This window comes from Nyctereutes procyonoides, unplaced genomic scaffold (genome assembly GCF_905146905.1).
Source record: "Nyctereutes procyonoides isolate TBG_1078 unplaced genomic scaffold, NYPRO_anot_genome, whole genome shotgun sequence".
NCBI lineage: Eukaryota > Metazoa > Chordata > Mammalia > Carnivora > Canidae > Nyctereutes > Nyctereutes procyonoides.
Genome location: NW_026575133.1, coordinates 7,627,798 through 7,643,971, shown reverse-complemented (window position 1 = coordinate 7,643,971; position 16,174 = coordinate 7,627,798). Strand labels below are relative to the sequence as shown.

General features: G+C 40.5%; 1 protein-coding gene across 1 annotated transcript in view; it reads left to right on the top strand.

The window, feature by feature from the left end:
* Positions 1–13: 13 nt before the first annotated feature.
* The window catches only part of ARL3 (ADP ribosylation factor like GTPase 3), a 35,033-nt gene continuing 18,872 nt past the window's right edge, over positions 14–16,174 (top strand). Inside the window, exons 1-3 of the mRNA XM_055300607.1 lie at positions 14–42; positions 7,302–7,445; positions 12,813–12,929. Of these exons, the coding sequence (XP_055156582.1) occupies positions 40–42; positions 7,302–7,445; positions 12,813–12,929 (264 nt within the window). The 5' untranslated portion in view covers positions 14–39. The remainder of the gene's footprint in view (positions 43–7,301; positions 7,446–12,812; positions 12,930–16,174) is intronic.

The window sequence follows — 16,174 nt, the reverse complement described above, 5'->3', positions numbered from 1 at the left end:
GAGGAGGCGGAGGTGGAGGAGGAGGGACTCGGCGGGAGGATGGTGAGTGTGGGGGCCCGGGCCCCTCCGGAGCTGGCCGGTCACCCCCCCGCCCGTCCCCAGGCCCAGGGCGGGGCACTGCGCTTGAAGCCAAGGAGGGAATGAGAGCCTGCTGCCTGGATCCTGGATTGGTTTCAGGGGGCAGCGGGGAGCGGAGGGTGGGCCCTTGGAAGGAGACCTGGGCCTGGGGAGGAAGGCGGGGCTTGCAGCCAGTCCGAACTAGGGGAAGGGGCTGGAAGGTTGCGTGGCTATCCCGGTACCGAGCCGGGGCTCCATCAGTACTAAGGACTGAGATGAGGGCGGATCCGAGTAACTGCGGAAAGCAGCCTCCGCCTGCAGGCTTAGATCTTCCTAGGGAATCGGCCTCCCCGCACCGCTGGAAAGTGGGTCCGCTGGGGTCCGGCCAGAAGCGGGAAGAAGGGTCTGCGCTACTGTCTTTGAGGTCGCCCTCGCGGTACCAGGGGAGATGGTAGCCTAGCTCTCCTCTTCCTCGAGAAGTGCGGGCCTCTGGGGGGAGGGGTGTAAATCCCAGGATACAAAGAGGTACGGCTCAGAAGGGATGCCTGGTGGATTTTACGCCGTCTGGGTGTCTCCGTGGCAGGCGCACTTCTGCAGCGACGAGTTATTTATTTGCTGAGAGTTCTGTAAAGTCTGGTTGTTGGCGATGATCGACGTTCCCTTCAATATCTAATCCGTGTTGATGGAGACAAATTTGCTGCCCGGTCCTAAGTATTTCATTTCAAACCTGTTGCAGCCTTTTGCATATGACCACTCCAGAACCAAAGATGAGGTGAGAACCAAAGATCTCACCTCAGGATCTCCAACCTAAGAAGTATGGGAAGTTAAAACCGGAGTGGCTATCAATTGGCTTTCCTCTGTCAGACCTAATTAAAGCTTTCCCTAGATTATGAATTATGATGCGTGACAGATTTGACCGTTGACATGTTATTCCTTGTTGATTTTTGTGCAGTTGGTTGGAGGGTATTGAAATGGAATTGAGTAGTTTTTGAGCAAGTCAAAGCAAAATTGACTTTGAAGCATTTAGAATAGGTTGATTGGCTTACCAACTGCACAGAGCCAGGCACTCACAGGTACTTCCCCACCCGCCGTACCTTTTGACTTTCAGAAATGTCGAACCATGTTCATTAATTTATGAAGAAAAGACTGGGGGTGGGGGGTGGTACGCACCTTTGGTATTCTAATGAGTAAATTTTGATAGGAAAAAGAATTGATTTTACATTGTCAGGTTGCTAAAGAAGAATTACTTGATCTGAAGTTGCCAATCACATTTCACACTTGCTACATTGCAGTTTTATTAACCGCAGGCTAAACAGATTTTTACATGTTATCTTTTTATTAATCATTTATACATGAGCTGTCCATTTAAAGGCGAAATTTTTCTCAACAAATGAATACAGACATAAATATTTACACAGAAAATAACTAGAATTGGAATGAAAGAAACATACCAAACCAACAGAGAATGAGATACCATCATAAATGAGAAACACATGAGAGTTGGCTAACTTTTCCCGGTTTATCAATTAGGTGGACTGTGTAATTTCATGATTGTTTAACTTGTAATTACTGACCACAATAAATTAACCACTGCTCATGTTTCCAGGTGCAAATTGACACTGTATACAGCAAATTGACAGTGCTGTAGCACTACTGTATACGACTGTTGTGTTCATTGATCAAGACAGACTTTGTCTTTATTTTTTCCTAAAATGAACAATGTGAAATTAGGGCAAATAATTCTGGATTCTTTATCTGGTTCCAAAACACATTTTTTTTTTTAATCTCCAAAAGTATAAGCTATTCTTAGAACTGAAAGTGGAACATAGAATTTAACCATCACTGGTGTGATTAAGTGTGTCACATCTGGTATCCCACCAATCCCTATGATAACTGTACAACTAAAGACTGAGTCCAGGTTTTTGTTTTTGTTTTTTAAACTTTCAGCTGGAACTAATACATTTTATTTTTTATCTAAAAACCTAAATGTTTTCTCCAAACATTTAGCCATCTATTTTACCCCTGCCTTTTGGTAGCAAGTCTTTGGTGAAATACTAAGATGACAGTAATGTTAGTGCTTAAGTAATCACTGCTATTTAACAGATGACTCCTTCACTCAGGAATTATGTATGGAGTACTTTCTACATACATGAACCTAGTGGTAGTTATCAAGCATGTTAAGCATTTGAAGATTGTTCCTTGGGACACCCGGGTGGCTTTTTTTAATTCTTTAAAAAAAATTACTGAAGATTGTTTTCAAAATTGTGTTTTATGGTCAGAAAATAGTCAGTGAAAAGTTAAAACAACATAGCTACTGCTTTGAGTGCCTACTACATATGTAATGTTTTACATACATTACTTCGCTTAATCTTCATAGCATTTTTCTTTTTAAAGATTTTATTTATTCATGAGAGACAGAGAGAGAGAGGCAGAGATATAGGCAGAGAGAGGAGCAGGCTCCATGCAGGGAGCTTTGATGTGCGACTTGATTCCAGGACTCCAGGATCACACCCTGGGCCAAAGGCAGATGCTCAACCACTGAGCCATCCAGGCGTGGCTTCATAGCATTTTTCTTTTTTTTTTTTTTAAGTTCTTTTTTTTTTAAGATTTATTTATTTACTTATTTATGATAGACATAGAGAAAGAGAGAGAGAGGCAGAGACACAGGAGGAAGGAGAAGCAGGCTCCATGCTGGGAGCCCGATGTGGGACTCGATCCCGGGACTCCAGGATCACGTCCTGGGCCAAAGGCAGGCGCTAAACCGCTGAGCCACACAGGGATCCCCTCATAGCATTTTTCTTAAGATCCAGGTATTGTTCCCGTTTTCTAGATGCCCAGGGTTACACATGTAAGAAAGGTGAAGTCAAGTCTATGAAATTCCAAAACCCATAATGTTCTCTCTTTTTTTTTTAAGTTTTTTTTTTTTTTTTTTTTTTTTTTTTTTAGTAATCTCTACCTTGAACTCAACGACCTGGAGATCAAGAGTTGCATGGTCTAGGGCAGCCTGGGTGGCTCAGCGGTTTAGCACCGCCTTCAGCCCAGGGTGTGATCCTGGAGACCAGGGATGGAGTCCCACGTCGGGCTCCCTGCACAGAGCCTGCCTCTCCCTCTGCCTGTGTCTCTGCCTCTCTGTGTGTGTGTCTCTCATGAATAAATAAATAAAATCTTTAAAAAAAAAAAAAAAAGAGTTGCACGGTCTACAACTGAGCCAGCCAGGTGCTCCCCCCCCCCCCCCCCCCCGCCAGCCGCCAGCCTTATTAGGACTCTGGTGAGATGGGAACCCACTCTTCTGAAGAAATGTCCATATTTTGTTCCTCGGAAACATTGTATTTATTTAATAGAGAGGTGAAGAGAAAGACGACAGGTTTGGGTGAGGTTCTCCCTATCAAAACTATAGGAGTTCCTGGAAGTTAATAAGGTCTCCCTGAGCGGCATAATTTTTTTGTTAAAGAGGTTAAATACAGTGAAGTCAGTTACACTTAAGCTAGTTATGGGGAGTACATGTACTTGATAGTTGGCTTACTAATTTTTTTTTTAAGATTTTAGTTATTTATTCATGAGAGACACAAAGAGAGGGGCAGAGACACAGGCAGAGGGAGAAGCAGGCCCCATGCAGGGAACCCGATGTGGGACTTGATCCCAGAACTCCAGGATCACGTACTGGACCAAAAGGCAGACGCTCAACCAGGCGTCCCTGGCTTACTAATTTTAATATTTAAATTTTAACTGATCCTCACAGCCAAGTACACTTTCCATCTACTATGACATTCTTCTCTCACCCTCTACCACCCCAGTTTCTTTAAATGACCTAGTTTGTATCATTTTAGGTCAATGCACCATGCCTCTGCCAGTAGCTGAGTTTAAGCTGATTTTGAGGCAGATAAAATATCTGCAGTCAATAGTACATCTATTCATAATTTGCCTGTAGAAAGTTTGTTCAGATGTTTTATGACTGAGTCAGACCACTTCTGTCCACCAGGGTGCAGATAACTTATATGCACACATACTGATAATAGACTTTATACAATGAACTAAAGTTCTGATTTCTTAAATTGCCTTTAATGTCATAGGAGTACAGATCCAACATAGAAACCATGTCTGTGGGCAGCCCCGGTGGCGCAGCGGTTTAGCGCCGCCTGTAGCCCAGGGCGTGATCCTGGAGACGCTGGATCGAGTCCCACATCAGGCTCTCTGTATGATGCCTGCCTGTGTCTCTGCCTCTCTCTGTCTCTATGAATAAATAAATAAAATTTTAAAAAAAAGAGATGGCCAACTTAAAAAAAAAAAAAAGAAACCATGTCTGTTTCTCTCCATTGTACTTGGAGCACATTGTGGGTATTTAATGTGAATGAAGGAATGAATGAATGGGTATTTTACCCAAAAATGCACTTTAAAAATTTGTTTCCTTGTATCTATACTGCAAAACTCAGCCCCATAATAAAATTAATTTCTAATGGCTATTTCCATTTGACATTTAGAATAAAGTATGGACATTTATGTTTAGAAACATAGACTTATTCTGCTCTCTTTCCTCCAGCCTCTTAAATCAGCTTACTTTGTACCTTTCAGTCAGAACTCTGATATCTATAAATATCCTCTTCCCTATTTAGCAAACCCTGATAATCCTGTGATCCCCTGTCCTCAGTGTTGGGTTAATATGATGCTGTACTGTATTTGCATTTGTCTTCCCTAGACCACACTTCAGATGCCATTTATCATTATGATAGAAGAAAATAGTAGCTGAACTTTCCATTTCTCTGTAATTTCACTTGAAGGTGAAGCATATAAAGTTATTGTTCCCCAATAATGAAAATCATGCATTAGAAATATAAAAGTATTATTTTTTATACCATTAGGTTAATAAAGTTTAGGTATAGTTAGAATGGTTTTCTGTGCTTTGCTTCTCTCCTTTTAAGATGAATAGAGATTACTTTCTCTTCATTATTCAATTTCAAATATAATGAGTGTACAAAAAGTCTCAGCCTGGGACTCCTGGGTGGCTCAGCGGTTGAGTGTCTACCTTCAGCTCAGGGCCTGATCCCAGGATCTGGGATCGAGTTCCACATCCGGCTCCCTGCATGAGCCTGCTTCTCCCTCTGCCTATGTCTCTGCCTATCTCTGTCTCTCATTAATAAATAAATTAAATCTTAAAAAAAAAAGTCTCAGCCTGCAGAGACTTTTTTTTTTTAAGATTTTATTTATTTATTTATTCATGAGAGACACACACACACAGAGGCAGAGACATAGGCAGAGGGAGCAGCAGGCTCCTCGAGGGTAACCTGATGTGGGACTCAATCCTGGGACTCCGGGATCACACCCTGAGCCAAAGGCATACTCTCAACCACTGAGCTACCCAGGAGTCCCAGAAATAGTATTTTTATTTACAAATTTGTTTTAAAAGAAGAGACACATAAGGAAAAACCTAAAACATTGATTTTGAACCTTGAAAGTATTTTATAGAAATACCTTTCATGATTTCTACACTCATAGATAATGCATGAGAATTTTACCTGTACTGTTGTTTCATGTACTGATGTGATAAATTCTGGTTATTTTTTAATTTTATTTAAAAAGTAATGAGGACATCTAATCAAGAACTCAGGATGAGTAGTACCATGTGTTTTCCCTGTTCTAGCCTTTTTATATTACCAGTCCCCTGAGGATCTCAGAATTCTAATTTTAACAGTTCTGAAAGGTGGTATTATAAATGAGTGATTGCAATGTAGCTAATAGAAGCCAGGGAGACGTCTCATAAATATAGTTTAAAAAAGGAATGGTGTCAAAGTATTCAAGGCCAGATAAGATAAAAACAAAAGAAAAATGTCATGCCAAAAAAAAAAAAAAGAAGAAGAAGAAGAAGAAGAAGGCCTGCCTATCTTTTTGTTTGTTTGAAATCTATTCAATCACTTTTCCCTAAATCTTTTGGTATAGAATTTGTCTTTCTGTCTTAAACTAAATCTTCCATTTTATTGCTGGAAAAAATTAAGGCACAGAGAGGTTAATGTAATCCTTAGCAAGTCAGTGCAAATACAGAATACTAGAAGTGGTAAACAAAGAGTCTCTGAGACAGAAAGGAATTCTTAATAATTATGCATATTTGTATATCATTGTCCAAAGACTCAATTGTTGAGAATTATTTCACAGAAGTGTTATTTGATCTTAGTGAACAGACTGGTTTGAATTATTGCCGGGTGCAATAAGGATAAAAAAAATAACCATTTTATATAATTCTAAGACAGCTTGAAGGAATTTCTGCTTGAGCTGGGAGATTAGATTATATGCCCTTTAAACTGTGGAATTCTTTGATTCTTGTTGTAACTCATGCCTCATTGGAACAAAATTGTCAGCTGCAGGATGCAACAAATAACTATCTTATACAATTTTTCTTATGTTTGTAGCTAAAAAGCAATATGGTTTATTTCTAGCCATTAAAAAATAATAAAAGCAAGAAACAAATATTATATTACTAGTCAGAAATACCTGGTTAAATTTTATTCTTTATGACTGACTTTGACAATTCTCTAACTTCTCTGATGTATCCGATTCTTCATCTGAAAAACATAAGTTATACCATGCACTTATAAGGGTCTTGTGAAAATTAGATGGTGATAGAGTTTTGAAGTTTTTTTAGATGATGATAGAGTATTTTGAGTGATGAAGTCTTAAATGTAAACTGAAATAAAGTCTTAAACAATTTTATACAACTTTTTTTTCCTGTGTGTGTGTGTGTGTGTAGCACCATAAAATCTTGTACTTGCTTGGGTGGGTAGTTGTATTTAATTCAACAACTAGTAAGTGCCAGGCATTGTGGGAGACCAAAGCTATAACTCTTACCTGCAAGAAACTTCATTCTAGGAGAGAAACACAAAAATCAATTATCTATAGTCTGATATGATGCATGCTCTATAAGTGTATATGAAGGGCTTTAGGAACATGAGTTGAGTAGTAGTTCATACTCACAGAAGATGTGGAGTGACTGCTAAACTGGATTAATAGGAATGGAAATAAGCCATGCCATTTATTGAGTTGCCGAATTTATTGAAGTACTTCTGCCAAAACTTAGAAGGTGGAAGCAAATGAAATAAATGACATTGAACTGGAATATACATATACTATGAGCTCTCTACAACCAAGAACTTTTGTCAAAAAAAAAAGAACTTTTGTCAAGGAGAAGATATTCTTATACCTAATAACATCAAAGTCAGTGCCCCAAAAGTAATCTCTCTTCTTCATGGTTGTTTAAGGGCTTGCTCTCAATTTTGCGCAAATTGAAAAGTGCACCAGACCAGGAGGTGAGAATCCTTCTCCTGGGCTTGGATAATGCTGGCAAGACCACTCTTCTGAAGCAGCTTGCATCTGAAGACATCAGCCACATTACACCTACACAGGTAAGCACTGCCCTGACCCCAGGTGCTTGTGTGACTTATGGGAAGTGATCATAGCCATATGGAAGACAAAATGGGAAATATAGTTTTGTACACTCTCAAGTTGTGTTAATGAGGGGCACCTGGGTGGCTCCATTGGTTGAGTGTCTGCCTCTAACTCAGGTCGTGATCCCGGGATCCTGGGATCGAGTCCCACGGTGGGCTCCCTGCTCACGGGGAGCCTGTTTCTCCCTCTCCCTCTGCCCCTCTGCCCCTCTGCCTTCCTTGTATGCTCTCGCGCGCTCTCTCTCTCTCTCTCTCTCTCTCTCAAATAAAATCTTTAAAAAAAAAAAGTGTTAATGAGAAAAGTTATACAATTTAAAAATAATACAAGATTTCAAAAATATGTCAAGAGATTCCATAGATATAAGGTTCTTAGAGTAGTCAGATTCATTCAGACAGAAAATAGAATTGTGGTTACCAGGGGTTGGAGACAGGGGAGATTGGAAGGGTCATTGTTTAATGGACGCAGAGGGTCAGTGTTGTAAGTTGAAAAAAGGTTCTGTGGATGGCTGCTGGTAATGGTGGCACAACAGTGTGAATGCACTTAGTACTACTGAATTCTACACTTAAATTCTACACTTCTACACTGGTCAAAATGGTAGATATTATGTCTATTTTACCAATTTTTAAATAAAGAATTTAAATAAGCATATGTATATATCAAGACAGTCAATTCCCTCAGCTCTAAGTGATTACTTTTAAAAAATAACTTAATCTTCTCACTATGAAATTAATATGTGTAGAAAATACAGAACGTGTAAAAGAAAAAAACCCAATACCGTGAGGAAAAACTACTGCTAATATTTTAGGGTGGATTTTTCAGATTTAATAAATATATATCTTTTAATTAAAAAATAACCTATATTTTTTAATCCAGCCTCTTTCCTAAGGCTAAGCCAAAAAAAATACAAAGGATAAGGCAACGGTGGTGCTGCCAGTGTGGAAGTTGAAAGACAGATCCTAAGTGGAACAACCCTCCTCCTTTAGACCTCTTTTCTTTAGACCTCCTTCCCTGTAGGAAATCCTGAGAAAGCTTGACCTTTGCCCAACTCATTGGGTTTCCTAACTAGAGGACAGCCTTTTTGGTCTTAGTCACTTTAAAGTATTTGAGCATTAGAGGTTTTAGCAAAACCAGAGGGGTTTTTTTTTAGCATTTTCCATCACTGTACTGTGATACGAGTTTGGTGTCAGGTTTGAATGGCTGTGCTGGTGTGTGTACTTCACGGCTTGGGAGTCTTACTGATCTGCAACTTCTTGCAGAAAAGTCATTTCAATTGCTACCAAATGAGCAATTTTACAGCTTCTGAACAAATTTAATGTATAGCCTAAGGAGGAGCAAATTACAGTAGTCTAGCCTAGAAGGGCTAAAAAACACATATTACTGTGTCAGGATTTCTGCCAGAAAAAGAAAAGTCTAGGATTTTTTTCTTTTTAATTGAGTATTAGCAGTAGGCTGTATCTCTTAAGAGTATCACTAAAATGAGAACGGCCAGCACCGTGAATATGGAAATGAACTCTTAAGTTATGGGTTCAAAGTTCCAATTCTAACTTTCAGGCGTTATTTGATGTATTATAGGTGACTTTGTCATTATATGATGTGAAGGTTTCATGTTTATTTTAGTTTATTTTATTTTAAATTTCTTTATTTGTGGGAATCCCTGGGTGGTTCAGCGGTTTGGCGCCTGCCTTCAGCTCAGAGCGTGATCCTGGAGACCTGGGATTGAGTCCTGCGTTGGGCTCCCTGCCTGCTTCTCCCTCTGCCTATGTCTCTGCCTCTTTCTCTCTGTCTCTCATGAATAAATAAATAAAATATTTTAAAAATAAATAAATAAAATAAAATTTCTTTATTTGAAAGAGAGAGAAAACATGCATGTACACGAACCGGGGTGGGGGGGGTGGGCAGAGTGAGAGAATCTCAGACTCCCAACTGAGTGCAGAGCCAAATAGGAGGCTGGATCTCATGACCCTGAGATCATGACCCGAGCCAAAATCAAAAGTCCAAAGCTTAACCAACTGAGCCACCCAGGTGCCCCCCTTTTTTGGTTATTTTTAAGTAACTGGGTGTGGAGCTCAACGTGGGGCTTAAACTCACAGCCCTGAGATCAAGACCTGAGCTGGGATCAAGAGTTAGGTGCTTAATTCACTGAGCCACCCAGGTGCCCCCAACTTACTCTTTAAAAACAAGCTTTCAGGGATCCCTGGGTGGCGCAGCGGTTTGGCGCCTGCCTTTGGCCCAGGGCGCGATCCTGGAGACCTGGGATCGAATCCCATATCGGGCTCCCGGTGCATGGAGCCTGCTTCTCCCTCTGCCTGTGTCTCTGCCTCTCTCTCTCTCTCTCTCTGTGACTATCATAAATAAATAAATTTAAAAAAATTAAAAAATAAAAAAAAATAAAAACAAGCTTTCAGGGCAGCCCAGGTGGCTCAGGGGTTTAGCGCTGCCTTCAGCCCAGGATGTGATCCTGGAGACCCGGGATTGAGTCCTGCGTCAGGCTCCTGCATGGAGCCTGCTTCTCCCTCTGCCTGTGTCTCTCTCTCTCTGTGTGTCTCTCATGAATAAATAAATAAATAAAATCTTTAAAAAAAAAAAAAAGCTTTCAGGGTGCCTGGCTGACTTAATCAGAAGAACATGTGACTCTTGATCTCAGGGTTGTTAAGTATGACCCCCACATTGGGTGTAGAGATTATTTTAAAATAAAATCTTTTAAAAATTAAAAAAAACAACAACCAAGCTTTGCATTTTTGTTTTATATTAGAAAAAGTAATAGGTGCTCATTATAGTAAATTTGTAAAACATTTGTAAAATTGCAAAACTAGAAATCACCTATAGTGCCCAGACATAACCACTGTTAAAAATTTTTTTTACCACTGTTAACATTTAAGAATGTATCCATTTTTTTTCTATGTATGTATGTGATAGGTTCATTTAAAGATTTTATTTATTTAAGATTTTATTTATTTTAGAGAAAGAGAATATGAGCGGACGCTGAGGGAGAGGGAGGGGAAAGAATCTCAAGCAGACTCTGCACTGAGCACAGAACCTGATGTGGAACTGAATCTCATGATCCTGAGATGATGACCTAAGCCAAAACCAAGATTTGGATACCTAACCAACTGAGCCACCTAGGCGTTCCTTAAAGATTTTATTTTTAATTAATCTCTACACCCAACATGGGGCTCATACTTATAATCCTGAGATCAAGAGTTGCATGCTATGCTGCAACTAAGCCAGCCAGGCACCCTTATGATGCATATATTTAAAATAAAAATGACGGGCGGCCCGGGTGGCTCAGCGGTTTAGCGCCGCCTTCAGCCCAGGGCCTGATCCCAGAGACTTGGGATCGAGTCCCACGTCGGGCTCCCTGCATGGAGCCTGCTTCTCTCTCTGCCTGTGTCTCCGCCTCTCTCTCGCTGTATATCTATGAATAAATAAATAAAAATCTTTAAAAAAAAAAAGACTAAAAAAATAAATTAAATAAATAAATAAAATAAAAATGACTCAGAATATATCATATCATCATTTTCACTGAATAAATACATCTTGAACATCTTTCTACTGTTATATATGTAAATACTTACGTATTTACATTTCTAAATGTTTGCACCCATTATTATTTCCTTAGAATAATTTCTTAGATTTGTTGGTCTTAATAGATTTCTTTTCTTTTGATGACTTTTAGAATTTTAAGGCAGTTGATACATATAGTTAAATTCTAGGAGCTACTCTTATTTATCTTCTGCTTCACTCCATAAAGATTTGACATTACTGGCTTTGACATTTAATATTGTAGTTAAGCGTACAATTTTTAAGCACACAAAAGTGGTTTTGTCAGTGAGTCAGAATGAAGCTGCCGTTTACAATAAACTTAAGCCACTTCCCTTTGGAGTTCTTAAACTTCTAATTTATTCAGTTGTGACATCTTACAGGAGCTATAGTCAGCATCATCCCCAGGTATTCTCTAGTGCCCATTTATCCTCAGTGGAAATTGGGTGGCAGTGCTCTGTACTGTCATATTGTGCCTTGTCCTTCTGCACTAGGCAGTAGTGTTGGCAAGCTGCCAGGTGAGGCAAATGTTTATGGAGACATCCCCAGGCCCACTTCCCTCCAGCTATCCTGGATGAAACCTCACTTTTGTGGTAGCAATCTATTGATTGGATTTTTCAAGTCTTGATTTCACTATGTCATTCTCAGAAAAAATATTTCTTTTTTAATTATTGCTCACGAAATGCCTTTTCTCCAAACCCCAGAGGTCTTGTTAATTTGTTTCTCTGCACACCAACTCCCAGCTCCACTTGCCCCTGATTTGTGCACCTTTCCCAGAGTTCCACCTTGAGTCACTGTCCTGAGAAATGAATACTTTCAAGTTCATCAGAGATGCTTACGAAAGAACAGTTTCCAATGCCTGCTTGTTTATTTTCATCACTGCTTATAACTGAGGGCCCCCCCCCAAAAAAAATAAAAAAATAAAAAAAAAAAATAACTGAGGGCCCCACTTCAGAGTTTGAACATGCTGTTCTAGCAGGCCATCCCTTCCTCATTGGGCTAATAGTCCGTTTATAAACCAGCTTCTCCCATAGTGTCCTAACTTCAGCTCCTTCTTTTTCCTGATTTGATCCATATGAAGAAATTTCTTAAAGAATCCTATCTTCCAGTAGCTCTTGCCTCTTTTTATTTTTTTATTTTTATTTTTAATTTTTTTAATTTTTATTTATTTATGATAGTCACACAGAGAGAGAGAGAGGCAGAGACATAGGCAGAGGGAGAAGCAGGCCCCATGCACTGGGAGCCTGACATGGGATTCGATCCCGGGTCTCCAGCATCACGCCCTGGGCTAAAGGCAGGCGCTAAACCGCTGCGCCACCCAGGGATCCCTCTTGCCTCTTTTTAAACTCAGGATTTGTTCTGTTCTGTTGAATCTGCAGATTCAGCTTCTGTTTTTTTGTTAGTTAAATGTAATGTTCTATTAAATGTTATCATCTTGAGGATCCATCAGAAGGTGTAGTCTTTGTTGATTATTAGAACTCATTCCAAGTTGTCCTCAGCAGTTTTGTGTGTGTGTGTGTGTGTGTGTGTGTGTGTGCACACGTGCATGTGTGTACACTTACTAGAGAAACTGTCATGTTAATATTAACAGTGACTCCAAACCTGAAGTAAGCATATAAAAACCCATTTCTTTCTTCCCTATCATAGCAGACAATTTTCAATATTACCAGTATCACATCTGGCAGAGTACCTCATAATTAATAAATAACACAGCTGTTAAATATAACTTTGTCAGAACTATGATCTAAAGCTTAATAAAGCTTGGTGTTTTGCCTCTCTTTCAGGGTTTTAACATCAAAAGTGTACAATCTCAAGGTTTTAAACTGAATGTATGGGACATTGGTGGACAGAGAAAAATCAGACCATACTGGAGAAATTATTTTGAAAATACTGATATTCTCGTAAGTACTCCTTCTAATGCACTAATTCATAATATGTTCTGCAGTGTGTTAGGAAATATAAACTGTAATGTTCTTTCTTGTCAGTAATTCCACTACTATAAGTCACTATGAATTTAGGGCTAGCAGAAGGCTGCAGATTATGAGAAACATTTTTGTATGGTTTGTATAAGAGTTTTGCTTTTGCTCAGTGACAATGTTGTGCCCACACTCACCTTGGCAAAATAAAATATTTATTAATTTAACATAGTGATCTGAATATCAGAAGGGAAATCAGAAGATAGTGCCACTAACTCCATTATCCCAAGGAAATCAACAAGAGTATCCCAAAGAGCCAATCAAGAGGGTGGAAGTCCTGGAAATAATGATGCATATGAAATGGCTGAACAACAGATGTTCTTCCCCCCCCCCTTTTTTTTTTAAAGATTTTTGTATTTATCTGAGAGAGAGCGCACAAGCAGAGTGAGGGGCAGAGGGAGAAGGAGAAGCAGACTCCCTACCGAGCAAGGAGCCTAACATGGGACTTGATCCCGGATCCATGGGATCATGGCCTGAACTAAAGGCAGCTACTTAACCAACTGAGAATATCCCCAGATATTTTTCCTAGAAAAGAAACTTGGAACTATTTTCAGTTGCTTCAAGAGCTATCTTGAGCAAGAGAGTTCTCTGCCTTATCATGAAGAGTTCTAGAAGACTGGGTGAGGAGCGATTTGGGGAATATTAAGTGGTAGAGTTTAGCTCAGAGTAAGGAAGAAGTCTCCTATCGTTTTAACTGTCCAAAAGTAGAAGCAGGGCAGCCCCAGTGGCGCAGCGGTTTAGCGCCGCCTGCAGCCCAGGGTGTGATTCTGGAGACCCGGATCGAGTCCCATATTGGGTTCCCTGCATGGAGCCTGCTTCTCCCTCTGCCTGTGTCTCTGCCTCTGTGTGTGTGTGTGTGTGTGTGTCTCTATGAATCTTAACTCCCAGCTCACTGTCACATTCTGTGACATTCTGTAGTACTGCTGTTTCAGAATTCTTGAAGATTTCACTATCCACATACTTGATTTCTCCAACGCCACAGCCTCTCAGTTCATTCACCTTCACTCCAGTGATTTTGTCATTCCCCTTACCTTAGTTACTCATGGTCATGATCATAGCCTAAAACCAGGGAGTCTCATGAACTTGGATAATAAAAAAACCTGTATGCTATTTTCATTAAACCCTAATGGAAACTCTGCATTTACTACAATTCTACCCATAGAGAAGGAACTGCCATAAGGTCAGCCATGTTGGTGACTTCCATTACCAGTAGAAACCATCTTGCATCTCAAATAACTTTGCTCTCTGCTTTTGCTTCCTATGTGTCTTTCAACTAGATCATTCTGTCGGCATGCACACAGCCTGTGGCAACTCTTTTTTAGAAACAAACGAAAAAACCTCTTGTCCTGGCTGTGTATCCCATCCAGATACTGTCTTATTCCTCAGTTTCTCTTTAAAACGAAAAGAGTTTTCTGAGCTCTCTCCTCACTTCCTCCTCCCATTCTCTCTTGAACCCTCCATTCAGGCCCCCCAGGAATTCCCCATTGCTAAGGTTTGCCATATTCCTCTTACTTGACCTAGCTGCACAGTTAATAAAGTCAGTCATGGGGTCCCTGGGTGGATCAGTGGTTGAGGACCTGCCTTTGGCCCTGGGCGTGACCCTGGAGTCCCGGGATCCAGTCCCACATCAGGCTCCCTGCATGGAGCCTTCTTCTCCCTCCGCCTGTGTCTCTGCCTCTCTCTTTGTCTCTCATGAATAAATAAATAAAATATATTTTTTTAAATCAGTCATAGGGATGCCTGGGTGGCTCAGCGGTTGAGTGCCTCCCTTTGGCCCAGGGCATGACCCTGGAGTCCAAGGATCGAGTCCCACATCAGGCTTCCTGCATGGAGCCTGCTTCTCCCTTGGCCTGTGTCTCTGCCTCGCTCTCTTTCTGTGTCTCTCATGAATAAATAAATAAAATCTTAAAAAAAAAAAAAAGAACTTGCTTCAAATGCAAAAAAAAAATAAAAATAAAAAAATAAAATAAAAGTCAGTCATACTGTCATTGAAACATTATCTTCCCATTTTCCAGAATACCATTCTGTCTTGGATTTTCCTCGTATCTCGCTGGCCACTCTTCCTCAATCTCCATTGCTATTTTCCCCCTTGTTACCCTCCAAGTGTTGGAGTGCTCCAGAGTTCAGGCCTGTGCTTTGCTTCTCTAAGTTGTAGCGTAGGTGACCTCATCCAATTTCAAGGCGTTAATTACCACCTACATGCTGGTGAATCCCAACCTATTATATTCAACCAGAAACTCTCCCCTGAACCTCAGTTTTATATATAGCTAACTACCTATTTTACATCTCTACTTTAGTGGCTAGTAAGTCCCTTCATCCTCAGTATGTCCAGAACCAAATTCCTATCTTCATCCCTCCCAAAACCTGCTGCTTCTACAGTCTCCTCAGTAAACAACAGCTCCATTCATCCAAAAGCATTGGAGTCATCCTTGACTCCTTTCCTTCTCACTCCCCACCTCTGACCTATGCCAATCCTGTGAGTTCTACCTTCAGAATATTTTTAGAATCTGACCACTACTTTCCAGCCCACTGCTACTGTGCATTGATTATTGCCATGTCATCCCCACTAGTCTCCTTGCTTTTGCCTTTCCTCCTGAAAAATCTCTTCTCAAAGGTATATCCATAGGGATCCTGTCCCATCTCAGAATAAAGCTAGAGTTCTTACAATAGCCTACAAGGCCCCCTGCCTTCTGGCTTGGCTTATTTGTCTTGTCTTCCCCCTTCTAACTTGGTGCCAGCCGTACTGGCGCCTGCTTTCTGTCCCTACAACACAGCCATATTCCCACCTCAGGTCATTACTATTTGCAGTGTTAAGATTCTTAGATATCCTTAGCTATCATCATGGCTTATTCTCTACCTTCTTCAGTCTCTGCTCACATGTCACTTTATGCCACTGAGACCTTCTCTGATTGCTATATTTAAAATTGTGGCTCCTATCCCTACCTTTCTGGCACTGTAATTTTTCTCTGCTTTTTTTTTTTTTCTTTGATCAGACCTGTTGGTACCCATCACCATCAGAAATATTTTTATGGGCAGCCTGGGTGGCTCAGCGGTTTAGCGCTGCCTTCGGCCCAGGACGTGATCCTGGAGACCTGGGATTGAGTCCCACATCAGGCTCCCTGCATGGAGCCTGCTTCTCCTTCTCCCTGTGTCTCTGCCTCTCTCTTTCT